Raw genomic sequence first — 27,333 nt, forward strand, 5'->3', positions numbered from 1 at the left:
GGCGCCACCTCCATCATGATTGTGCACGTGTCAGCTTCTGCATGTTAGCTCTGCCCAAGGTGACAGTGAAGGGTTAACCTTTCAGCAAGCACTATGTCTACACATCCTGCCAGCAAGGGCTTCCTGCTGCTAACATACTGGACTTGCCAGGGAAAGAGGGAAGCAGAAAGCAGGGGGTCAGAAGAAGGAAGATTGTCCTATACAGAAGGGCTGTTCACGGATGCTACTGAAGTCCTGCAGCTTTGGTTTGCATACCAACCTCTGATTTATGAAGGCTTATTAACAAGGCAGCTGCACCACCAAAAGCAGAGTGATGGGGTGATCAAATCATTTTGTCATCATCTTAAATCAATATTGGTTTCCTTTTCTATTCCCAGTTTTCAGTTCTCCTGTTTACTGGTAGGACCCTACTTCCCTTGCTGCCCTGAATGTCCCCTCTCTACCTCCTGTCCTCTGTAGAGGGAACTGAGGTGGAGACAATTTGTTAAAGAGAAAGAGGACCATAGAATACAACCAGCAGAGGATGGTGCAGACCTGGGAAATGTCCACATTGAGCTGATAAAAAAAAAAAGAGGCTCTCATCAGGCATGTACCTGCTTTAGCTTCCAAGCTCTTCATTCTGGCTGCCTTCTCTGGTTTCATGGCAGCTTCTTGTGGGGTGGTCTTCGGCATCTCAGTCATGCTTTCCACAAACTCATCGAGATCCTCTGTTATCTGCAGCTCGTAACCCTTCTTTGGTTCTTTCTCCTGAAATGGGTAAAAATTAAATGTAGTACTGGGCTTTCAAGAACTCTCCCAAAAAGAAGCCAGGAGGCAAAGAGTCCCCAGCCAATCCAGTTCAGAATGAACTGTATCCGGAGGGGAGGGGGAGTATCCGGGGGGGGGGGGGGGGGGGGGAAGGGGAGGGGACCGGTGGACTTGTCAAACAACTCTTCTGCGGGAAGATTGTGTTTTGGGCGTATGCCCAGGAACAATCCTCCCGCAGAAGTCTCCCCATGATCAAAACTAATAGCGCACATAAATTTGATTCATCTCAAAAGACAGTTTCAATCATGTTTCCACAAACCAAGACAAAGCAAAAGGGGAAACCTAAACTTATGTCCTAAGATTTTTCCCTCCTCAGTCCAAACCTCCACCCACCAAAGTGCAGACTGCATATTTGGCACTGTACATGATAACTCTAGTGTACAAGGTCCTCTTAAATCTCAGCAGAGAGGTTAGGTGACCAACTCAAGGTCATGTAGTGGTAAAATTAGAACTTGGTTTTATGACTCTGAGCTCCAGAGGCAATTCTGGGACTTAAAACAATTCATGCATGAGATGGGGACATTGGGAGCAAAACCCAGAAGAAAAAGTTACTAATATGAAAATTCATTTCCCAACTTTAAAGTGCATGGGATTACAGTTATTGAATTTAGAGATTGCCGAGTGGAGGAACATTAGGATAATGTCATTTTCTGGTATTTATACAGCTCTAGGAAACCTTGTGGCAAAGCATTCTTCCAAGAACAGCTTAGCTATAGCTGCTAATCCTCTCCTCTGCGCTTACCCAAAGGACATTTCACCTTTACAGCAACAGGGGTGGGGGGAGCAAGTGAGAAAGACAAAAGGGAAAAGAGTGTTTGGCAGTGAGAGATGAAGAGAGAGCTTTTTAGGATTCAAATAACGAGGAAGAAAGCAGTGATACTGAACTTCACCAAAGCAATAGAATTATCTTTGTTATTGTCCTTTATATACTTTGGGGCTCATTTTCAAAGCACTTAGACTTATAAAGTTCGATAAGTTGCTATCAGGCTTATTTTCAAAAGAGAAGGGCACGCATCTTTCGACACAATCGGGAGATGGGCGTCCTTCTCTCAGGGTCGCCCAAATCGTCATAATCGAAAGCCGATTTTGGGCTTCCCCAACTGCTTCCCGTCGCGGGGACGACCAAAGTTCCCGGGGGCGAGTCGGAGGCGTAGCGAAGGCGGGACTGGGGCGTGCCTAACAGATGAGCGTCCTTGAGTGATAATGGAAAAAAGAAGGGCATCCCTGACGAACACTTGGCCGACTTTACTTGGTCCGTTTTTTCTTACGGCCAAGCCTCAAAAAGGTGTTCGAACTGATCAGATGACCACCGGAGGGAATCGGGGATGACCTCCCCTGACTCCCCCAGTGGTGACTAACCCCCTCCCACCCTGAAAAAAACAACTTTAAAAACTTTTTTTGCCAGCCTCAAATATCATACTCAGGCCCATCGCAGCAGTAAGAAGGTCCGTGGGGGGGGGGAGGTGTGTGTGTGTCAGAGGAGGCATAGCGAAGGCGTAGACATCCTTCTTTCAAACATTTTGGACGTCCTGAACTGCCCCCCCCCCCAAAGGGACAGATAAATTTCAAGGGAGTGGAGGAGTGGCCTAGTGGTTAGAGCACTGGTCTTGCAATCCAGAGGTGGCTGGTTCAAATCCCACTGCTGCTACTTGTGATCCAAAATCCAAATAAATAAATAAAGGGGTGTCGGAGGCATAGCAAAGGCATGGATGTCCTTCTCACAGAAACATCCATATTTTGGACGTCCTCAACTGCCCTAGCAAAGGCGCCCAACACTTGGACGTCCTTCACCCATACTCAAACAAACAAACAAAAAAAAAGACGTCCCTGACAAGCACTTGGACGTTTTCACCTGGACTTGTGTTTTTTTAAGGTTGTAGACGGCTATTATACACGCAGTTTGTCTGCATGTATGAAGCTGTCTTTGGCATGTGCAGAGCAGCCACATATAACGCTTGCTGCTCTGCACTGGCTTCCCCTCCTTAGGAAGGAAATCGTGTTCAAATGAGCTAACAGCGAGCAGCTCATTTGCATGCAATTTCCTTTATGCATGCCCGTTCCTTTTCGAATCACTAAGGGATCGGTAAGGGAATGGCTTTTTCCGTTCAGTTAGTGCATTAGTTAGTCCACTGCAGTGCCCCCTAGGGTGCCCAGTTGGTGTCCTGGCATGTCAGGGGGACCAGTGCACTACGAATGCTGGCTCCTCCCACGACCAAATGAGTTGGATTTGGTCGTTTTTGAGATGGGCGTCCTCGGTTTCCATTATTGCCGAAAACCAGGGACGACCATCTCTAAGGTCGACCATTTCAACATTTAGGTCGACCTAAATGTTGAGATTTGGGCGTCCCTGACTGTATTATCGAAATGAAAGATGGCCGCCCATCTTGTTTCGATAATACGGACTTCCCCGGCCCTTTGCGGGGACGTCCTGCGAGGACGCCCTCAGGAAAACAGGTGCCCCATTCGATTATGCTCCTCCACGTAACTTTGTAAGTCTAAGTGTTTTGAAAATACTTATTTTATTGTTTTTACTATTATTCACTTTTTCTTTTAACGCGAGTGCAAATAAAGTTTCCTGAATATGAATGACAGGGTAAGCTAAAGAGAGAGAGAGAGAACGCAAAGGTGAAAGAGACAATGAGAGGGAGAAAGTGCCAGAGATGGAGAGATAAAGAGAATGAGGGGAGACAAAGAATATAGAGGAGCAGTGAGGAGAAAGATTTTTTTTTGGGTGTGGGGGAGTAAATTTATATCAGAGAGTCTAGCCTATTTTCTAAAGGGAAATAGCATAAATCCTGAAGAAATCATGCCTAGATTGAAGGCACGGACAGGCCTGTTCAACAGCAGGTAAACATGTACATATCTATGATTGTATTGTATTGTAACATTTATACCCCGCGCTTTCCCACTTAATAGCAGGTTCAATGCAGCTTACAAATATAACAGGTTTACAAGATAACACATAATGATATATGCGTACACTGTGACTCCTCCCAAATTCTACCTCTGAACACGCCCACTGTAATTTATTTATTTATTTAAGGTAAAACATCTGTAATTGATTGCCCTGTGAATACTTTTAAGAATGACCTAATTTTATAAGGGCCTATGTGCATAAATCAGCATTTTGGGCCTCTTTTATCAAGCCGCATTAGTGGTCCCTGAAAGGCAATACTGATGGAGCACATTTAAAGTGAATGGCCTTTGTCAGCATTGCTGCACCGGGGACTTCTAGCGTGGCTTGATAAAACAGGCCCTTAATGCATTAAAACAATTTATAAAATTACCCTCTATACCAGCAATAGCACTGGCACTTGATTACTTGATTGTAACCCAACTTTGGATTTCAAAACTCCTAAAAATCAAAGAGTCAATATGACAGCATCCTAGATATTATTGGCTTCCCTTCATTTTAAGGGGAATCTTGTTTACTCTGACTTTAAACTGCAATCCAATGAGTACTGCCCAACAGCAAATAGCTGTAATATGATTGCGATTGTGGATCTGCCACAGCCCTGGCCGTGCCATGAGGCCTAGGTGGCGCACTGACCTCAAGACCCTGAGGCGGGGGGTTGCGGTGTCCCTCAATATTCCTCACTAGGGTGGGATGCTGGTGGCACCACTCCCGGGCACTTCGTGGGCAGCATGGACCATGTTGGCTTGGCTCTGCCTGGGGCGGGGTCTCCTATGTAAGCACGCACAAAGGTGAGGGCGGCACCATTGTAGTTCCAAGATGGGAGTTGGGCTGTGGTGCTCCTCGCTGATGTCAGGCCCTCCTGGCCTATTTCAGGGCAACAGGGCATGCCACTGACTGCCTTCACAACGGGTCGCTTTTCCTAGGTGCTGCCTTGCCGGGATCCTGCTTGCTTGTCTCTAGCCCCAGCCTGCCTGACTCCAGCTCCAGACAAGTCTGTCTCCAGCTCCAGCCTAGCTCCAGCTCCAGCCAAGTCCATCTCCACCTCTAGCCAGCTCCGGCCAAGTCCATCTTGTCTCCAGCTCCAGTCAAGTTCACTTTGCCTTCTTCCAGCCAAGTCCGCCTTGCCTCAGTTCCAGCCTATGTTACTACTACTACTTAACATTTCTAGAGCGCTACTAGGGTTACGCAGCGCTGTACAAATTAACGAATAAGGACGGTCCCTGCTCAGAAGAGCTTACAATCTAAAGGACGAAATGTCAAGTTGGGGTAGTTGAGATTTCCTGAGAAGAGGTGTAGTGATTAGGTGCCGAAGGCGACATTGAAGAGGTGGGCTTTGAGCAATGATTTGAAGATGGGTAGGGAAGGGGCCCGGCGTATGGGCTCAGGGAGTTTGTTCCAAGCATGGGGTGAGGCGAGGCAGAAAGGGCGAAGCGTTCCTGCCTGGCTTCAGTTCCTGCCAAGGTTCTAGCTGTATCACAGTTCCTGCCTTCTGCCTGGCCAGGGGACTTGTCTGCCGCAATCAGGGTCCAGCTGCGGCACACAGGCTCACCTTCCCTATGAATATCACAGAATCATGCTTTCCTATACAATCTCTACTTCCTGCAGTGCTTGGGGGATTTCTGGAGGCTTTCCTTCCTGTGAGGGAATCTATAGGATGCTGCCATGTCCCCTCAAAAACACTCCCTCACAGTGTCCGGACCACCTTAAACCCCTAGTCCCGCCCAAGGGGTGTGTGGTATGGGAGGGATGGAGCCAAGAGGGCATGACCCAGGAAGCATAAAAGATCGGGCCACAGCTAGGTTAAGGGGGCCCAGAAAGAAGCAGCAATGCTTATTGCAGATGCCCCAAACTGAAGCTGAAGAAATGTAACCACTATGTTCAAGTAGGCCAAGTTCAGCTTGGAGCCTTGAATAGGCTGTGTTTTAACCTGGCCGGCTGAAGGGCAGCCGTGAGTGCCTGCTAAAGACTGTGTTGGTATCTGGTGCTGTGAGAGCTCTGCCAGCTGAAGATCTCCTCAAAGGCATCCAGAAGCACTAATGCTCAGCTCAGCAGTCAGCGGCTGCTTCCTAAGTTGCTGATGCTGGCACCCCTGCAGATATTCATTTTTTGCGCATGCGCAAAAACTGAGCATGCACAGAGTACTAATGTTGGCAGCTCAGGAAGCAGCCACTGACTGCTGAGCTGAGCATAGGTATTTCTGGGTGCCTTTAGGGAGATCTTCAATTGGTGTGGCTTGGAGGTCTGCACCAGCTATTGCAGCAGTGTGACGCTGTTGGGCGGGCCTGTGCCCACATTCAAGAGGGATCTAAGCAATGCCTGGGAGGAGATGGAAGCCATCACGGCTAATCGAGACAGATGGAGAAAGCTTGTTGTCCGATGTGCAGAGATGTATGAAAGGAACTAAGAGAGATAGAGAGAGACCGAGTCATTCTCCAATGGCAGCTGAAGGAAAGGGAATTATGGCCTGGGCAGAGCAAGAGCAAGACCAGCAACCCATGCAGAGTTCTGCAAATACAATTCAATTCTGCCTTGGGAGCACCCTCGGTTATTGCAGTACTTTGACCAAACACACAGAGCTTTACTAAGAAACCTTGACCAGTACCATGCACAGTATTCTAGCAGTGACACCTCAAAAATGGCTTAATCAATAGATCTTAATAGAACCCTGCAGCAATTCTAAAACTGAGACTGGCACCTCAGTCCTGATCTCCAGCATACTGAGACCACAGCTTGAGTGGTGCCTCTGAGCATTCTTGGTCTCATACAGTAGTGCCTAATACCACTCTCTTTGCCAAGGGAATCTTTTCTATCCATAAACTTCCAAGGAAAGAATCAGTTGCTTACCTCAGATCTTCCACTAAACTCCTTTTTGCTTTTAAACACTTTAGCACCTATTAAAAGAAACAAATATATAAGAAACATGTGGAGGCTGCTAGAAAATGTTACATATAACCTTATTTAAATATAAATCAGTAGGGCTGAAGGGGTATAAGATGGTGGTGAAGTGTACAACACTGAGCGTGGTAGGAGTCACATCATGAAGAACAAAATTCTAAGCCCAATGCCCGGAAGGTCTTATTATCATTATTATTATTCCGTTTATAAATGGTCCAGTTTCCTGGGCTTCAGAACTCCTGTGAAGAGGGCTAGCCATTTAAAGAACAGAGACTTTTTACATAATGAAAAGTACAAGTCCACTGATGCACTAGGAGTCAAACCAGGAGTGGCTCATCCCCGTCTTTCTGGCCACCTGATTATTTTCACAGTTTATGTTATTCTGTCTTTTCAAGCTCAAAGGGGTCCTTTTATCAAGCTGGGGTAAAAAGTGGCCTTAGTGTGCCCTTATGCGGGTCCTTCCCGTGTGCTAAGGCCATTTTTATTGCTGCTGGAAAATGGCCGATTTTCCACTTTCCAAATTAATGACCATGCAATAATGTTGTTATTAGCATGCAGCCATCACCAAAAATTAGTGTGTGAGCACTTACTACCACCTATTTTGTTGGCAGTAAGGGCTCATGTGCTAATCCTGTGCTAATCAGTTAGTGCATGGCAATGTAGCTGTGCTAACTGATTTGCACTGTCATGCCCACTCTCTACCCCCAGACATGCCCCCTAAGAAAAAAATTCCAAAAAATGTCTTTAAATTGGTCTCCTTATTTTCTAATTCCTGTTACTCTATCTTATCTACCTATATGTTCCATTTGCTTACACCCTATGTTCTGCCCTCATTGCATTGGGGCAGCTTGTCCGCATGTGACAGAATACGTGTCTGTATACTTATTGAGCTATGTACAGTATATGGACCAGGTCTGGTATTTCTGCCTTTATGAATACCAGTGCTCTGCTCTTAATACTTTTTGGAGCTTTGCTGCTGCCTGCCTCAGAGCACGCTGGGAGGAGCAGAATTCCTTCCTCCCTCCAATTGCTCTCTGTGATTAAAATTGAGAGAGATGGTAGCTGTACCTAGGTCATAGGTCCAGCGTGTAGAGGGCCTGAACCCTCCATGCTGCGGCAGTAAACTACTGCTTGTTTTTTCCTCTCAGAGAAGTAAGCCATAGTGATATTTTTAACCTGTGTGGCTGCTGTGCGGTTACCAGTGGTGCTGCTGCTGCGATTTCTGTTAGTCCTGCATTTCAGTATTCAAATTACCAGGCACTGACAGTTCCTCCTCTCATTATTGTTGAGCATTATTAGGGAGTTGTTCTTCAGCGCTGATCAAGTGGTATTTCTCTGGCCCTGTTCAGTACAGAACCGCAGAGCTGCCAAGGGGTCCCAATTTTTGAAAGGGAGATTTTAGTACACGCCCAAGCCCCACCCTACTCTGCGCCTTGGCTCTGCCCACTCTACCTCATAGGTCCGCCCCTGGCACACCTCAGTTAGAGAGTTGCACAGGGACAGAAATCTAACCTGTCCCCGTCGGAATCTAACCCGTCTCCACCGCAAGTAATCTCCTCCATCCCAGTATGTTTGAAAGTATAAGCAAGAGTAAATAAAAATGCTACCAACAATAAAGAACAACATGGATGAAGCAGCTCATAGGTTTGTTTGCTTTGTGCAGTGTACAGCAATGACGGCTGCACGAGGAAGGGGAAATAGAGACTACCCTAACTGGCTTCAACTCCCTCCCTCCCACCCAAACAGAACACCATCCATCCACCTCTCCTCCAGCCCTGGATGTCCTTCCTACACATACTTCAGATTACCCTGGTGATCTAGTGGCTTGCTTTGGGGCAGGAACGGTCCCACGCTTTCCTGCCCACTGCTGCTGATCCTCTTGCCGCCGACGCTTGTTTAAAATGGCCACAGAGACTTCAAAACTTAGGGCCTAGGAGGGTGGAGATGGATTCTAGATACCAAACAAATTCTGCAGAACTGCCTGTCTGAATGAACTGTTGTGTTGGGTATCCTGATCCAAACAGTAGAAGAAGTGAATGTGTGGACTGAAAACCACGTTGCAGCCCTGCAAATCTCCTCTATGAAGGATGATCTCAAGTGGGCTGCTGGCGCAGCCATGGCTCTGACATTGTGAGCTGTGACATGACCTTTAAGAGTCAGCCAAGCCTGGGCATAAGTAAAGGAGATGCAATTTGCTATCCAGATTGAAAGTATGCGTTCGCTGATGGCCACCCCCTACCTGTTGAGGTCAAAAGAAACGAAAAGCTGGGTAGACTATGGGCTTGAGTCCGCTCCAGATAGATGGCTCAGGCTTGCTTGCAGTATACTTTAGCTAGGATGGGAATGAAGATTTGGGAAAAAGTGTTGGCAGAACAATTGACTGGCTAAGATGGAACTAACTTAAGAAGGAATTTATGGTGCATGCGGAGGACTTCTCTCATTCATACCTCAGCTTTCTCAATTATCACAACTCTGTTTCTTTACTTTCCTCAACTGCAGATTGTTCATCGCTTCCTTGACCATGACAACTTTCATACACTAGTTCTCTCACTCTTTACTACTGTAATATCATTTATGCAGGTCTGTTGCACTCAACATTAAAAAGGTTATAAACTTTATAAAATATAGCAATAAGACTTAAGTACCATGCTCATCGTACTGATCACATCACTTCTCTGCTGAAATGTCAATACTAGTTGCCCGTCAAACACCAGATCACTTACAAAATAGCACTTCTGACTTTCAAAGCTTTTAGAATCGGTACCCCTGATTATCTTTCTCGTCTCACGATACCCTATTCACCTGCTAGAGTTCTCCGTTCAACCATCGTTTGGTCCTACCTAGCCTCAAATTTGCCCGCTTAGAAACCAAGAGATACTGCGCCTTCTTTTTCCTCTCCCCTCACATTTGGAACACTCTAACACTTTCTCTTCACAGTGACCCTTCGCTTAAGTCCTTCAAGGTCAAACTGAAAATCTGGCTTTTTAGATTGAGTCCTATTGGATTCCCTTGTGAGTGGTAGCTGAGACCAATAACTGCAACTTTATTTTAAAGTCCTACTTTCCTATCTTCTTACTTTACCAGTGTAATAGTGTGCCTTTCCTGTAATTAATGGAGTTCCTTTCTTTTCTGAAAGTTTTAGATTGTACACCACTCTGCTCTGCCATGAAGGTCCCACTCCTGCGCGTCTGGCGGGAAGGCACCAGCGCATGTGCGGTGGCACATACATTCCTGTACCACTCAGTACAGCCAGCCACAAGGAGATTTGCATCTTCTCAAATGCTTCTGTAAAAGCCACAGCTGCAGTGGCCTACTTGAAAGCAACAGATGCAAAAGGAATATCTCATGTGGGCTTCATCTTCGGAAAGGCTAAGTTAGCACCACTGCCTAATCATACCATTCCACGCCTAGAATTGTGTGGTGCTGTACTGGCAACAGAAATAGCAGAGCTGATACTGAGTGAAATGAACATTCAAGTAGACGCAGTCAATTTTTACACCAACAGTAAAGTAGTCCTGGGCTACATCTTTAATCAACCAGGTGATGGAAGATCAAATACCTGGCAAAATGCCAACAGAGTTGCACATTTGGAGATCATCAATGACAACTTGGCATCACCTGGGAATTTTGACAACAGACTCATGACAAAGGACTGCTTCGCCAGAGTCACTACCAAACCAGTTATCCTCATATCTAATGAACAGACATGAACTCTGTGGACTGTAGTCCACTCTTTAGACTCTGAGACTTTTATTTCTCTCTATCTCTTTTATGTTGTCTTGATTTGAGTTTTCTGTTTCTCGTTTCAGCTTCTGCAAGACAGAGAGAAGTCACCTAAATGAAAGAGAGCCTGAGACAAGAAGTTTATCAAGCAACAAAGGATCCAGCTTTCATTGACTTGCATGTCTAAGATGTGGTATCTATCGATACCAGGCAGAGAGTGTACTGAACCCACTGCATGGGGCAGCTTGTGCTGTCTGCGTGTGACAGACATGGCCATATACTTATTGAGCTGTGTACATGGACAAGGAGATTCCTGTATTTCTGCAGTCCTCTGTGGTTAGCCTTTATGAACACTTGGAGAGGATGTGGAGACAAGGGCACCTTCAAACATACATGGCGGGAGTGTGACAAGCTTTACTACTTATTATTTTATTTTAAAATTTATAACCCATACTATCTAAAAATTCTAATGGGGTACATAAAGATGAGACATAATGGAATTCAAATAGTAAAAACAAAACATCATAAGACAATTAAAGTTACTGTTAATGCCATTCAGCTATACAGAACAATTAAATAAAGGAACATGAAAAAAGCTTTGCTCCTATTGTGAACAACTTATATACATGCTAGGGACTCTGGTGGGGAAGCCCATGATTCGAGATATAGAGGTAGCACTTCTGAATAAAAAGGTGGAGGAGTTAACAAGGAGCTTGGACAAAATGGTACTGTTGGGGAATGTGGTGGCTACGCTAACTATAACAGAGTTCTGGAAGAGTCATGGAGCCCCGCCAATCAGGTGAGTGGAGGACAGGCTGAGGCAACATTACTGGATGTATACATTGACTGCATTACAGTTACAACAGAGACTGACTTATAAGCAAATGTGGGTGAAGGGTAGGAGGGCTAGGGAGAATGAAATGTCCAGGAGTGGGGGCAAAATATCAGACAGAGGCTTCTGAGGAGGAGACTGGGATGGGGTGGGGTTGGGGGTTGAGGAGGGAGTTGTTGATATCTTATTGCTGTATGGACAACTATAGAGATGTACAATGTTTGGAAAACTAATACAATTAAAAAAAGAAAACAGAAAAGAATACTAAACGCAGTGCTAGGTTGTTCAAGAAATAAATAAAGTAGAATAAGGAGAGTCAAACAGGCTAAAAGCAAGATCTGAAGATACGTTAATAACAAAGAAAGCCCTTTAGAAGCCAAGGGTACCACTAGAAATGAAAACAAGCCATGTAAGGCACTATAGGGAAAATATGTCTTATCATCCTTTAGGTGGCTACCTTCCAATCAGCAATTCTCTGAACATGTACAATAACCTGAGCGCATAATTCACTGCTGAGCTGCCATAGAAATTGTTACAACAGCACCAGTCATCTGTCAACCCTTCTGATCAGTAGAGCATGTATTGGCAAGCCAGCAGCTGAAGTCCCCAGTCCTAAGAAATGCTGAAAGTCTCAGTTGTACTTTTGAATGCATTACCTTTGTTCTGCTCTTCTTTTGATAGTTCCTGTGTGAGCTCAGTTAGTACTGGCATCTCTTCTCTAGCCTTAGGACATTCTGGATCCTTCTCAAATTCCTCACTTGTGCCGCCTTCCATGGTATTTTGCAAGATTCTCACTAAGCAAAGAAGCAAAATATACCTAAGGTCCTTTTCATGTTGCTTAGCACAGGATTTTTTTTCCCATTTACAGTGAGCTTTGCCTTAAAAAAAAAATTATTTATTTAGATTTTGTTCACACCTTTTTCAGTAGTAGCTCAAGGTGAGTTACAATCAGGTACTCTGGATATTTCTTTGTCCCAGGAGGGCTCACAATCTAAGTTTATACCTGAGGCAATGGAGGGTTAAGTGACTTGCCCAAGATCACAAGGAGCAACAGTGGGATTTGAACCAGCCACCTCTGGATTGCAGGACCGGTGCTCTAACCACTAGGCCACTCCTCCACTCCATGAAAAAGAAAACTAAAATCTATCATTTATTCTTAATTCTGTTGAAGAAAAAGATCAGGTTCATTACCAAAAATGTCTAGGCATAATCAGTGCAAGTTGGGGAATTTTGTGGCAGCTAGAATAATTCTCAAATGGAAAGGCTACAGCCTTGTCCCTGCCACAATACACAAAGTAATAATGCAGCATTGGCTTAAAGCAGGGGTTCTCAACCCAGTCCTCAGGATACACCCAGATAGCCAGGTGTTTAGGATACCCACAATGAATATGCATGAGATAGATCTGAATACAATAGAAGTAGCACATGCAAATTTAGGTCATGTGCATTCATTGTGGATATCTTGAAAACCTGGCTGGCTACGTGTGTCCAGAGGACTGGGTTGAGAACCCCTGGCTTAGAGGGTATTTCTGTCCTTTAAGAAATAAAGCATACCAAATCAACCAAAAGTTATTTTGACCCACTCCTTGTACTTTAAAAAGAAAAAAAAATGCTTTGCTTGATAGTAGCAACCATATGCATCCATGGACCTGAACGCATACTTAATAACTTTTGATTTGGGTTGAATTATTCACTTATTATACTGCCTTGCACAGCAAGGTATTAAAGTGGTTTGTAATTGTAATACAATAAGCACAGCTCATAATTACAATCATAATAATAAAATCATAAAAAGAAATAAAAACACATCCACACTTTGCAACATTTCCAAAGTAAACATGACGAGGTAAAGTTCACCGTTTCAGCTACAAGAAAGCAAAGTTACTCGCCTGTAGCAGGTGTTCTCTGACAACACCAGGATGAATATCCTTACTATTGTTGGGTGATGTCACTGACAGAGCCTGGCATGGAGACACTCCTCAGTACTCTTTTCTAGAAGTGTCTAGAAGCACCTCATTGTGTATGTGCGCATCTTCCCACCCGCCGTCTTCTACAGAATCAGGCCAGTCTAGTACAATAGAGGTGGGTAGGGAAGCAAAAATATTCATCCTGCTGTCCTCTGAGAACACCTGCTAGAGGTAACTTTGCGTTCTTTGAGGGCAAGCAGGATGAAGAATATTCTTACTGTTGGGAATCAGTAGATATCAGGCTATTCTAAAAAAAAAAGGGGAAAAAAATAAGGAGAACTGAAACTGGCAAGGCCCATTGACAAACTGAGAACTGCGAGTGTAGTTGTTTTTCTTTTTTTTGTGTGTTTAAGATGTTTATTAAAGGCTTTGTCATACCGATAATACAAAGGTAAACTCAAAAATAAACACAAAAGCAAACAACCCCCCCCCCCCCCCACAAATAAACACAAAGGAAGATCATAGAGCCATGGCAATACCCGGAAACACACAGTATGGATACACAAGATCAATTGGTGCTATGCGACTCCTTACAAAAGAGATCTAAACGAGCCCAGGTCTTCAAAACAGACTTAATTTTTAAAAAAAAATTTTTTTTGGGGGGGGGGGGGACAGCATGGAACAGAAATAAACAGGTCTAGTGGGGTGGAGTTGGATTCTAGACCCCAACAAATTAAGAAGGACTGTCTGACCAAAGTGGCTCTCACATCAGTAATCTTGTTCTAAACAGTAGTGCGAGGTGAATGTGTAGACCAAAGACCACGTAGCAGTTCTGCAAATATGGAGGCTGATTTCAGGTAAGCAATTGACAATGTCGTGGCTCTGACATTGTGAAACAAAAATGCAGGAGACCACAAAATCTTCCAAAGGGAAGCAGCAAGCAAAAGCAAATAAAATCACAAGTACAAAGACCACAAGTTTCAAGGACATAAAAAATGTTCCAAAGCGTTTATTCAGAAATATTAGATACAGGCAAAACCCGACATGGGCCGTGTTTCGGCACACTAGTCTTCACCATGTGTCCTCGTAGAACAGGGGCGTAGCCAGACACCCAATTTTGGGTGGGCCTGGGCCCAAGATGGGTGGGCAGAAGAACTCCACCCTATCCCGCAGGTGATTTGGTCTCTCCTTCTCTCACCTGCATGCCATATGGTCTCTCAAACATCCCCCCTGTCCCGCATACCTTTTAAATAGCAGATTTTCACCAGCAGCAAGCAGCAACTAATACTCACTGCTCATGTTGGCCCCACAGCATTCCCATTGACGCAACTTCCTGTTTCCGCATAGGTGGGAATACGTCAGAGGAAAGGCTATGGGGCCGGTGCAAGTAGTATGTATCAGTCACTGCTCGCTGCAGGCAAAGATCTGCTATTTTTTCACGGTATGCAGGAGGGAAAGTTGTTGGGAGTTTTCAGCTGGTGGGGCTTGGGAATCTTTGCCAGCCACATCATAGGTGTTCTGCTACTAGGTGGGCCTGAACTCAAAGTGGATGGGCCTGGGCCCACCCAGGCTCACCCTTGGCTAACCCACTGTCGTAGAAAAGCATACACAAAAATAAACATTGATGAGAAAAAACACACTACAAATGTCAAGGTTAACAAATGTGAAAATTGATGAATGTGAATATCACTGCATTTGAAATGCTATCCATGAATTCAATATTTGTGCACTTAAAATGTGACTAATCTAACAAATAATGTGAAATATTAAGAAAAAGTGTAAATATAACAAAATAAAATGAAAAGAGAGATACTGAAAACATGTGACAAACTTCAACCCATAAAAAACTAATGTGGTGTTTCTTAAAAGAACTTCATATTAAAGAAAGTGCAAAAAGTTACAAATGAAGCAGCAATAAGGACTGGAAATGTGTGTGTTTCAAAAACAAAAAAGAAAACCTATACAATATTCCAAAGATAAAATCAAAACAAGAGAGGAACAAAATAGAAGAATACCTGTATGAAGCCAATAAATATACAGCGATGAACACAGTCGCTCACCACTGTTATTTAACAGATATGGTACACTGAAATATGAAAAATATATGTATCTCTACTGGACTAAGGAGTCCGTAAAGAACTACTAATTCTAATTATATAATGGAAAAAATTTGAGACGTGAATATACTATTAAGAATAAGGAAAGAAAAATGCCATAACACTAATGACTCAAATTATTATAAAATAGATCCTTAAGTGCAAAACATAAAACATAACATATGAAATACCACATATACTGCAGTTATGAAGTGCTACAACAAAGCTAATATAATGGATGGCAGCAAATCAAAAAATAAATTAATTAATTAACGGATGGCAGTGAATGAAAAAATAAATAAATAAATTTGTGCCGCAATCCAAATATCCAGAGGCATCACACTGAAAGTATATAAAATACATAAACGTAAAGTCAAAGGGCCCCTTTCAGGAGAGGATACAGCTTTGCTATACTCCCATTATGACATCAAAGAAATCTGTAAGGCAGTCCTCAGTCACCTTAAGGAGCCAGGTTCCCCAGTACAGAGTAGAGAGGGGTGGGGTTTAGGCAGATAAAAACCCAGCCTAGAACCAAGTCAGAGAGGCCCCATGAGAAGAGAACAGCCTTCAAGCTTATGCTACCACAATCTATGGGTAAAAGATGGCCAAGGGGAGGCTCTTTCTCTTAATTCATCCTGATCCTGAATGTTCAGACTGGAGCCTGGCCTGGGTTTGTCGGTACATAAGTATTGCCATACTGGGAAAGACCAAAGGTCCATGAAGCCCAGTATCCTGTTTCCAACAGCGGCCAATCCAGGTCGCAAATACCTGGCAAGATGACTGTGTTGAAACTGCTGCACACCGTGTCTGTCCTGACCAGAAGCCAGCCCTTGTAAGATTTTTCCCTCTAATCTGCAAGAAACTTTATTGCCATAACACTAAGCCTGTGAAGCAACAGGCGATCCATATATTTGAGTGCAGTAATAAAGATTTTTCTGTTTACTTTGACACCTTGTCTGGCTATTTCTGTGAGACCCTGCAGCCAGCCCTCAATCATATTACTAAAAGCAAATGGAGCATAAACTTCCACCTGTGTTACATTTGACAACCAATAGGTGCTGCCCTTATGATAGCCTAGTTTATCTAATGGTTAAACTGACCCTGTAGGCAGTGGCGTAGCCAGAAGGCAATTTTTGGGTGGGCCAACAGGTTGGATGGGAAGGCACTAGACAGTGGTGTTCTGGTAAATATTTAACAACAGGCTCTCTCCCCGGTCCACCTCTGTGCGCACCCCCCTGTCCACCTCTGCGCCCCCCCCGGTCCACCTCTGCGCCTCCCCTCAAAATTGCAGAGCTGGCTATAGCCGGGGAGAGCCAGGGGTGAGGGGGGGGGGGGCAATGCATTACTCTCTACAGGAAAAAAAAATTAAATGATCCCAGATTCCAATCTAATTCATGTTTAATGTGGGATAAAATGCCATAAATAAGTAAATAAATAAATATAAACTTTTAATGTTGAGCACCTGATTCTTAAAGTGGACATATTCCAAACCCTATAATGAAAATAAAATGATTTTTTTCTACCTTTGTTGTCTGGTGACATTGTTTTTCTGATCATGCTGGCCCAGTATCTGATTCTGCTGCTATCTGTCCTCTTAACTCTGTTTCCAGGGCTTCCTTTCCGCCTTTCTTCTTCATTTCTTGCCCTACATCCGTAAGTAAAAGCTGGGTCCTCCGCAGACTTGACTGTCCAGTGGATCCAGCTTCTGCCTATTTTCTTCATCCATGTGCAGTTTTTCTCCTCTCTTCCTTTTCCCTGATCTCATCTCCTTCCTCACTCTTCTCTCCCCTCCATCCATGTCCAGCATTTCTTCTCTCTCCCTTTGCTCCCCTCCATCCATGTCCAGCAACCCTCCTCTCCCCTGCCCTGCCCTCCCCTGCATCCACCCATGTCCAGCAACCTTCCTCTCTCACCTGCCCTCCCCTCCATCCACCCATGACCAGCAACTCTCCTCTCCCCTGCCCTCCCCTCCATCCACCCATGTCCAGCAACTCTCCTCTCCCCTGCCCGCACTCCATTCATGTCCAGCAACTCTCCTCTCCCCTGCCCTCCCTCCATCCATCCATACCCAGCAATTCTCTTCTCTCCCCTGCCCCCCCTCCAGACATTCATAGCCAGCGATTCTGTTCTCTCCCCTGCCTCCCTCCAGCCACCCATAGCCAGCGATTCTGTTCTCTCCCCGCCCCCCCTCCAGCCACCCATAGCAAGCGATTCTGTTCTCTCCCCGCCCCCCCTCCAGCCACCCATAACATAAGTACATAAGTACATAAGTAGTGCCATACTGGGAAAGACCAAAGGTCCATCTAGCCCAGCATCCTGTCACCGACAGTGGCCAATCCAGGTCAAGGGCACCTGGCACGCTCCCCAAACGTAAAAACATTCCAGACAAGTTATACCTAAAAATGCGGAATTTTTCCAAGTCCATTTAATAGCGGTCTATGGACTTGTCCTTTAGGAATCTATCTAACCCCTTTTTAAACTCCGTCAAGCTAACCGCCCGTACCACGTTCTCCGGCAACGAATTCCAGAGTCTAATTACACGTTGGGTGAAGAAACATTTTCTCCGATTCGTTTTAAATTTACCACACTGTAGCTTCAACTCATGCCCTCTAGTCCTAGTATTTTTGGATAGCGTGAACAGTCGCTTCACATCCACCCGATCCATTCCACTCATTATTTTATACACTTCTATCATATCTCCCCTCAGCCGTCTCTTCTCCAAGCTGAAAAGCCCTAGCCTTCTCAGCCTCTCTTCGTAGGAAAGTCGTCCCATCCCCACTATCATTTTCGTCGCCCTTCGCTGTACCTTTTCCAATTCTACTATATCTTTTTTGAGATACGGAGACCAGTACTGAACACAATACTCCAGGTGCGGTCACACCATGGAGCGATACAACGGCATTATAACATCCGCACACCTGGACTCCATACCCTTCCTAATAACACCCAACATTCTATTCGCTTTCCTAGCCGCAGCAGCACACTGAGCAGAAGGTTTCAGCGTATCATCGACGACGACACCCAGATCCCTTTCTTGATCCGTAACTCCTAACGCGGAACCTTGCAAGACGTAGCTATAATTCGGGTTCCTCTTACCCACATGCATCACTTTGCACTTGTCAACATTGAACTTCATCTGCCACTTGCACGCCCATTCTCCCAGTCTCGCAAGGTCCTCCTGTAATCGTTCACATTCCTCCTGCGACTTGACGACCCTGAATAATTTTGTGTCATCGGCGAATTTAATTACCTCACTAGTTATTCCCATCTCTAGGTCATTTATAAATACATTAAAAAGCAACGGACCCAGCACAGACCCCTGCGGGACCCCACTAACTACCCTCCTCCACTGAGAATACTGGCCACGCAATCCTACTCTCTGCTTCCTATCTTTCAACCAGTTCTTAATCCATAATAATACCCTACCTCCGATTCCATGACTCTGCAATTTCTTCAGGAGTCTTTCGTGCGGCACTTTGTCAAACGCCTTCTGAAAATCCAGATATACAATATCAACCAGCTCCCCATTGTCCACATGTTTGCTTACCCCCTCAAAAAAATGCATTAGATTGGTGAGGCAAGACTTCCCTTCACTAAATCCGTGCTGACTTTGTCTCATCAGTCCATGTTTTTGTATATGCTCTGCAATTTTATTCTTAATAATAGCCTCCACCATCTTGCCCGGCACCGACGTCAGACTCACCGGTCTATAATTTCCCGGATCTCCTCTGGAACCCTTCTTAAAAATCGGAGTAACATTGGCTACCCTCCAGTCTTCCGGTACTACACTCGATTTTAGGGACAGATTGCATATTTCTAACAGTAGCTCCGCAAGTTCATTTTTTAGTTCTATTAATACTCTGGGATGAATACCATCAGGTCCCGGTGATTTACTACTCTTCAGCTTGCTGAACTGACCCATTACATCCTCCAAGGTTACAGAGAATTTGTTTAGTTTCTCCGACTCCCCCGCTTCAAATATTCTTTCCGGCACCGGTGTCCCCCCCAAATCCTCCTCGGTGAAGACCGAAGCAAAGAATTCATTTAATTTCTCCGCTACGGCTTTGTCCTCCTTGATCGCCCCTTTAACACCATTTTCGTCCAGCGGCCCAACCGACTCTTTGGCCGGTTTCCTGCTTTTAATGTATCTAAAAAAATTTTTACTATGTATTTTTGCTTCCAACGCTAATTTCTTCTCAAAGTCCTTTTTTGCCCTCCTTATCTCCGCTTTGCATTTGGCTTGGCATTCCTTATGATCTATCCTGTTACTTTCAGTTGGTTCTCTTCTCCACTTTCTGAAGGATTGTTTTTTGGCTCTAATGATTTCCTTTATCTTACTGTTTAGCCACGCCGGCTGACGTTTAGTCTTTTTTCCCTTTTTTCTCTTCTCTCCCTGCCCCCCTCCAGCCACCCATAGCCAGCGATTCTCTTCTCTCCCCTGCCCCCCTCCAGTCACCCATACCCAGCGACTCTTCTCTCCCCTGCCCCTCCTCCGGCCACCCATACCCAGCGATTCTCTTCTCTCCCCTGCCCCCCTCCAGCCACCCATAGCCAGCGATTCTGTTCTCTCCCCTGCCCCCTCTCCAGCCACCCATAGCCAGCGATTCTGTTCTCTCCCCTGCCCCCCCCCTCCAGCCACCCATACTCAGCGATTCTATTCTCTCCCCTGCCCCCCCTCCAGCCATCCATACCCAGCGATTCTCCTTTCTCCCCTGATTACCTCCGTCGAAGCGGCTGCGTTATTGAAAGCCTTGCCCGTCTCTAGCCTTCCCTTCGAGTTTGTTCCCTCAGAGTCCCGCCCTCACGGAAAGAGGAAATGATGTCAGAAGGCGGAACTCTGAGGGAACGAACTCACAAAGGGAAGGCTCGATGGGCAGGGCTTTCAATGACTTGGCCGCTTCGACGGAGGTAAAAAAGATTTAAACCCCGGGCGAGGGGATGTTGGGTGGGCGGGCCTGGAGGGAAAGTGGCTGGGCCTGTGCCCGTCCAGGCCCGCCCGTGGCTACGCCCCTGCCTGTAGGTGCTGATAGCTCTGTAATTTTCAAGGGGAATTCTGTGAGAAGTTTCCCATTGAAAGTTGGCATAAATTTTAAAATTATTCCAATTAGGACAATCTCATTACATTCCCTAAGAAAAGCAAGACTACAAATCCCTGCCCACAATAAGGTACAGCCAAAATCGAATTAATCTCTCCCTCAAATCAGATGGCAACCTTACTCCAAAAAAGTATCTAAACCCACATAGGAGAAGTAGTAGCCTAGTGATCAGAGAAATGGGTTGGGAACCAAGGTTGAAATCCAACTTCTCCCACTAGCAAACCTCAAGCAAACATGTGGAAATTAAGTTTATGAAAGGGCATCTAAAAAAAGCACCTATTCTATTTTTATAAATGCAATATAGCTGTGTATGTGCCTTTATAAAATAAGCTCATAAGATATGGTATTTCTGCAGCATTTGATAAGGTTAATCATTTGATCTTAACTGGCTGCAAGCTTGTGGATTTTCTGGGGTTGTACTGGAATAGTTTCAGTCTTTCTCTAAGTGATAGAAAATAAGAAATTCAAATTAGAGTCCAAGTTTCTATTCTAAGAAAAGTACAAACTAGTATTCCCGCAGAGGTCTGCTTTATTGGTTCTTTTATTCAACATCTCAGTCCTTTGTGCCATAAATTGAAGTCAATGAATGTGCATTATCAAATATTTGCAGATGATATTCCTTTTTTTTATTTTGATGCTGGAATTGATTCTGCAATTCCACATTTAAGAACTACTTTTGGAGCAATTGTTGATTGGTTGCGAGAAAATAAACAACTGTTAAATGTAAATAAAACAGAAGTTCTTTTAATTGGAGAGGTGTATGAAGAGATTGTATTTGCTACAATTGTGCTGAATGGGCACAATATTCATATTTGTGAACAAGTTCTAGTTTAAGAGTTATTTTAGATCCAAAAAGTTGTCTTTTAAATCAGGGATTTGTCGTGTTGTCAAAAATTCCTTTTTAAAACTTAGGGCCCTGTTTACAAAGGCGCGTTAGTGTTTTAGCGAGCGCTAACCGTGTAGATACACATAGGAATATTATGGGCACCTACACGGTTAGCGCATGCTAAAAACGCTAGCGTGCATTTGTAAACAGGGCTCTTAGGATGTTAGGGGGTCCTTTTACTAAGCCGCGTAAGCATCTACACATGTCAAAATGGAGTTACTGCCCGGCTACCACGTGGCTCTTGCAGTAATATCATTTTTGGCATGCGTCCAATAGGCGCATCCGAAAAATAGTTTTTAATTTTCAGATGCGCGTAATCGGATGCGCGCCAAGTGGCATTTGATGCATGTAGGTCATTACTACCTGGTTACCACGTGAGACTTTACCACTAGGTCAATGGCTGGCGGTAAGGTCTCAGACCCAAAATGGACGAATGGCAATTTTCATTTTGCCATATGTCTATTTTCGGCAAAAATTTTAAAAAAGCATTTTTTGCAGGTGAGCTGAAAAATGATTCTGCGCACCCAAAACATGCACCTACACTGTCACAGGCCATTTTTCAGCGCACCCTAGTAAAAGGACCCCTAGGTAAATTGAAAAACTGCTTACCACAGTTGGATTTCTGATCTATTGTACAAAGTATTGTACTAAGTGGCCTTGATTATTGTATTAATTGAATTTAGGTTTGCCTACCTCAAAGTTATGAGCTTTACAGATTACCTAAAATGTTGCAGCCTGTCTTATCTCAGAGTACTCATGCTTTCAATACATTATTCCAACTTTGCATGATTTACATTTGTTGCCAGTTGAGGAGAGAATTTCCTAATAAATATTATTGTTGATTCATAAGGAAATAAAAAATGAATCTGCACATTATCTTTCTTCTGTACTTAAAATGTATGTTCTGAGTTGTGTGTTGAGATCAGAAGGGACATTTCATTTAACTGACCCAGCCTTTAAAAAAGGTAAAATTATGTATCATACCTGATAATTTTCTTTCCATTAATCATAGCTGATCAATCCATAGACTGGTGGGTTGTGTCCATCTACCAGCAGGTGGAGATAGAGAGCAATCCTTTTGCCTCCTTATATGTGGTCATGTGCTGCCGGAAACTCCTCAGTATGTCGATATCCAAGCTCCATCCGCAGGACTCAGCACTTAGAGAATTACACCCACAAAGGGACACTCTGCCCAGCTCACCACCGCCGAAACGGGGGAGGGGAATTAACCCAGCTCATCCACACACAAGTGGGGGAGGGGAATCCATCCAGCTCATCCCCGCGGAGTGGGGGAGGGACACCACACCCGCCGATGCGGGGGGATCTGGCTTATCCTGCAACCGCGGGAGGAGCTGACTGACCCTAACACTGCCGAAGCAGGAGGGGTACAAAGCTGCCCTACAGCCACACGAAGCGGGAGGGAGCGCCGGCAGAAATTAGGTCTCAATCCAGCCCCGTAAAACGGAGGGGAGAGGAATGCAGCAGCTCACTGTAACACAAACTCGTCTCAACTCTTGAAGAATCCAATTGAAAAAACTTGAACACGAAGTCCTCCTGAACAGGAACTGAAGACTAAACTTGAACCTGAAATGCAACCAGAATATAAACAATACAGATATCTGGGAGGGGCTATGGATTGATCAGCTATGATTAATGGAAAGAAAATTATCAGGTATGATACATAATTTTACCTTCCATATCATCATGCTGATCAATCCATAGACTGGTGGGATGTACCGAAGCAGTACTCACCCAGGGCGGGACATTGAAATCCCTGACCGCAACACTGAAGCTCCAAACCGGGCCTCCGCCCGAGCAGCCACAGTCAAGCGGTAATGCCTGGAGAAGGTATGGGCCGATGCCCAAGTTGCTGCCTTGCAAATCTCTTCCAAGGAGACGGACCCGGCCTCTGCCATCGAGGTCGCCTGAGCTCTAGTGGAGTGAGCCTTCAGCTGGATAGGCGGCACCTTCCCCGCGGCCACATAAGCCGCTGCAATGGCTTCCTTGACCCATCTTGCCACTGTAGGCTTAGCAGCCTGCAGACCCTTACGAGGACCTGCAAACAGGACAAACAGATGATCCGACTTCCGGAAATCATTGGTCACTTCCAAGTATCTGATGATGACTCGTCTCACATCTAGATATTTGAGAGCAGAGTACTCCTCTGGGTAGTCCTCCCTACGAAAGGAAGGGAGACAGAGCTGCTGATTCACATGGAAGCGAGAAACAATCTTGGGCAGGAAGGAAGGCACTGTGCGAATAGACACTCCTGCCTCAGTGAACTGCAGGAAAGGCTCTCGACATGATAGTGCCTGGAGCTCGGAAACTCTTCTGGCTGAAATGATAGCCACCAAAAAGACTGCTTTTAACGTCAGGTCTTTCAGAGATGCCCTCGACAAGGGTTCAAAAGGCGGCTTCTGCAAGGCTCTTAGCACCAGGTTGAGATTCCACGCAGGCACCACTGAGTGCAGAGGAGGGCGCAGGTGATTAACTCCCTTGAGAAAATGCACCACATCTGGCTGCGAAGCCAGGGAAGCACCCTTCAGGCGGCCCCTGAAGCAAGCCAGAGCCGCCACCTGGACTTTAAGGGAACTGAGCGACAGGCCTTTCTCCAGACCTTCTTGCAGGAACGCCAACACTGAAGAAATTGGAGCAGTGAAGGGAGAAAGTGAGCCTGCTTCACACCACGCTGTAAAGGTACGCTAAACCCTGGCGTAAGCAGTAGAAGTAGAGCGCTTCCTCGCTCTCAGCATAGTGGCGATGACCTTGTCTGAGAAGCCCTTCTTCCTCAGACGCTGCCGCTCAATAGCCAGGCCGTAAGACCAAAGGGGGAGGGATCCTCCATCACCACGGGACCCTGATGCAACAGGCCCTGCTCCACTGGCAGCCGCAGAGGGTCGTCCACTGAGAGCCTGATCAAGTCCGCATACCAGGGACGTCTGGGCCAGTCCGGACCCACCAGGATTATCCGGCCCGGATGCTTTGCCACCCGGTCTAGTACCCTGCCCAACATGGGCCAGGGCGGGAACACATAGAGAAGCTCCTGTGTCGGCCACTGTTGGAGAAGAGCATCTACTCCCAGAGATCGAGGGTCCCGTCCTCTGCTGAAAAAGCGCGGCACTTGGCAATTGGCTGATGACGCCATCAGATCTAGGCTCGGCTGGCCCCAGCGCTTTGTGATGTCCAAGAACGCCTGAGCTGATAACTGCCACTCTCCGGGATCCAAGGTATGGCGACTGAGAAAGTCCGCCTTGACATTCATGACTCCGGCAATGTGGGCTGCTGACAGCTGTTCCAGGCTCGCTTCTGCCCACTGGCATAGATTCATGGCCTCCTTGGCTAGAGGGGCGCTCTTGGTACCTCCCTGGCGGTTGACATAGGCCACAGCCGTGGCATTGTCCGACAGGACCCGTACTGGCTTCAACGCCAGTACCGGGAGGAACTCCAAAAGCGCCAACCGAATGGCTCTGAGTTCCAGGAGGTTGATAGACCACTTTGCCTCTGCAGGAGACCAGAGCCCCTGCGCTGTCCTTCCCAAGCAGTGGGCTCCCCAGCCCGTCAAAGAGGCGTCCGTCGTGACGACAATCCACTCCAGGGTCACAAGAGGCATTCCTGCAGACAACTTGTCTGTCTTCAGCCACCAGCTCAGCGCCTTACGCACTGCTGGGTCCAAGGGAAGGCGCACAGCATAATCCTCCGACACCGGAGTCCAGCGCTGCAGCAGAGAGTGTTGTAGTGGTCTCATATGAGCCCTGGCCCAGGGCACTACTTCCATCGTGGCCGTCATAGAGCCCAACAGCTGCACATAGTCCCAAGCCCGAAAAAGAGAGGCTACGAGAAACTGGTCCACCTGAGCCTGAAGCTTGACAATCCGATTGTCTGGCAGGAACACTCTGCCCACTTGGGTGTCGAAATGAACTCCCAGATACTCCAGGGACTGAGTCGGGCGCAGCTGGCTTTTCTCCCAGTTGATGATCCACCCCAGGGAGCTCAAAAGAGCAATCACCCGGTCCACAGCTTTGCCGCACTCTGCATAAGAGGGGGCTCGGATCAACCAGTCATCCAGATAAGGATGGACTTGTACTCCTTCCTTTCGCAGGAAGGCCGCGATGACCACCATTACTTTGGAGAAGGTCCGCGGAGCAGTAGCCAACCCGAACGGGAGGGCTCTGAACTGGAAGTGTCGGCCCATGACTGCAAAACGCAGAAAGCGTTGATGAGGAGGCCAGATGGGAATATGCAAGTACGCTTCCTTGATGTCCAAGGACGCCAGGAACTCCCCTGCCTTCACTGCCGCTATAACAGAGCGGAGAGTCTCCATGCAAAAGTGCCAAACTTTCAAGGCCCGATTGACCCCTTTGAGGTCGAGGATAGGCCGTACAGAACCTCCTTTCTTTGGTACCACAAAGTAAATGGAGTAACGTCCCTTGCCAAGCTGATTTTCTGGCACCGGAACGACTGCTCCCAGGCGGATCAGATTGTCCAAAGTCTGCTGCACTGCCACAGCTTTGACCGGAGACTTGTAGGGAGAGAGTACAAACCCGTCTCTTAAGGGTCGGCAGAACTCTAGCTTGTAGCCGTCTCTGATGACTTCCAGCACCCAAGCGTCTGAAGTTACCCTGGTCCACTCGCCCAGAAACGAGGACAGGCGTCCTACAATCTGCACTGGGCCATGGACCAGGGCCCCGTCATTGGGTACGAGACCCTGGGGGAGGACCGGAGGGCGCACCTCCGGGACGGCGGTCTCTGCGAAAGGAATGCTGCTTGGGGGAGAAGTTCCTCTTGAAGGAAGAGGGAGCAGAGGAGCCCGACTTGCCCGGGCGGTACCGACGGGCTTCCTGAAACCGTTCTCTGGAGTTACCGGGGCAAGCACTGGCCCGAGCCCTGACCTCTGGTAACCTCTTGCCCTTAGACGTGCCGAGATCGGTCACAATTTTGTCCAGCTCGACCCCAAAGAGCAGCTTGCCTTTAAAAGGCAACTTAGCCAGGCGGGACTTAGAGGCGTGGTCAGCAGACCAATGCTTCAGCCAAAGCCACCGCCGCACAGAGACTGTCTGAGCCATACCTTTAGCCGAGGCTCTCAAGACATCATACAGCAAGTCTGCCAAATAAGCCAAGCCCTATTCCAGGGCCGGCCAATCAACCCTCAAGGAAGAATCCGAGGGGGAAGCCCGCTGCACAATCGTCAGGCACGCCCTGGCCACATAGGAGCCGCAAACTGAGGCCTGCAAACTTAAAGCAGCCGCCTCGAAGGACGACCTTAAGGCCGCCTCCAATCTTCTGTCTTGGGCGTCCTTTAGGGCAGTGCCACCTTCCACTGGCAACGCCGTTTTCTTAGTCACCGCAGTGATTAAAGAATCCACTGTAGGCCAAAGAAAGGCCTCACGTTCACTTTCAGGCAGAGGATAGAGGCGGGACATAGCCCTAGCCACTTTGAGGCTCGCTTCCGGGACATCCCATTCAGCCGAAATCAAGGTGTGCATGGCATCATGCACGTGAAAGGTTCTAGGCGGGCGCTTCGTCCCCAGCATAATGGCGGAGCCAACAGGGGCTGAGGGAGAGACGTCCTCCGGAGAGGAAATCTTCAAAATGCTCATGGCCTGCACTAACAGGTTGGGCAAGTCCTCTGAGCGAAAGATCCGTGCTGCAGAGGGGTCATCCGCTCCAACCGAGCGGGAATCCGTCTCCTCCAAGGAATCCCCAAAGGACCGTTGGGAGAACCCAGATACGCTGCCCTCATCTACATCAGAGGAGACAGAGTCCTCCAAGGCCTGGAAATCCACCCGAGGGCGTTTACTTCCGTGGGCCTCAACCCCTTTATCGGACAAGGGAGCAGGGGCAGCGTTTTGCATAAGGAAGGCCTGATGCAGCAGCAAAATGAACTCGGGGGGAGAAACCCCCCAGACTGTGCACTTCAGCAGCCTGGGCCACAGCCCTAGACGCACCCTCAACCGGCGCTCGCAAGAGCGGGGGAGAAACATGCTGCGCATCCAAAATGGCGTCCGGCACGACACTCCGCGAAGGAGCCGCGCGGGAAGAACGGCGCTTAACTTTGGCCGCTTTTTTGCCGTCGCCCAAATCGAGGGCGGCCATAGAATTAACGTCTCCCACCTCAAGGGTGGCCCAAGAAGAAGCTGTCCAAGCAGAGTGGCCGGCCAAGATGGCGGAGGCGAG

The 27,333-nt window shown here is 46.7% G+C and overlaps 1 protein-coding gene across 1 annotated transcript in view; it reads right to left on the reverse strand.

Annotated features, from left to right (window-relative positions):
* JSRP1 (junctional sarcoplasmic reticulum protein 1) overlaps positions 1-27,333 on the reverse strand; it is a 147,348-nt gene that overhangs the window by 52,697 nt on the left and 67,318 nt on the right. Inside the window, exons 3-5 of the mRNA XM_030219543.1 lie at positions 11,831-11,968; positions 6,569-6,615; positions 594-747 (exon numbers count right to left, since the gene is read on the reverse strand). Coding sequence (XP_030075403.1) covers positions 594-747; positions 6,569-6,615; positions 11,831-11,948 — 319 coding nt within the window. The 5' untranslated portion in view covers positions 11,949-11,968. The remainder of the gene's footprint in view (positions 1-593; positions 748-6,568; positions 6,616-11,830; positions 11,969-27,333) is intronic.

The sequence above is a fragment of the Microcaecilia unicolor genome, chromosome 11, assembly GCF_901765095.1.
Source record: "Microcaecilia unicolor chromosome 11, aMicUni1.1, whole genome shotgun sequence".
Lineage (NCBI taxonomy): Eukaryota > Metazoa > Chordata > Amphibia > Gymnophiona > Siphonopidae > Microcaecilia > Microcaecilia unicolor.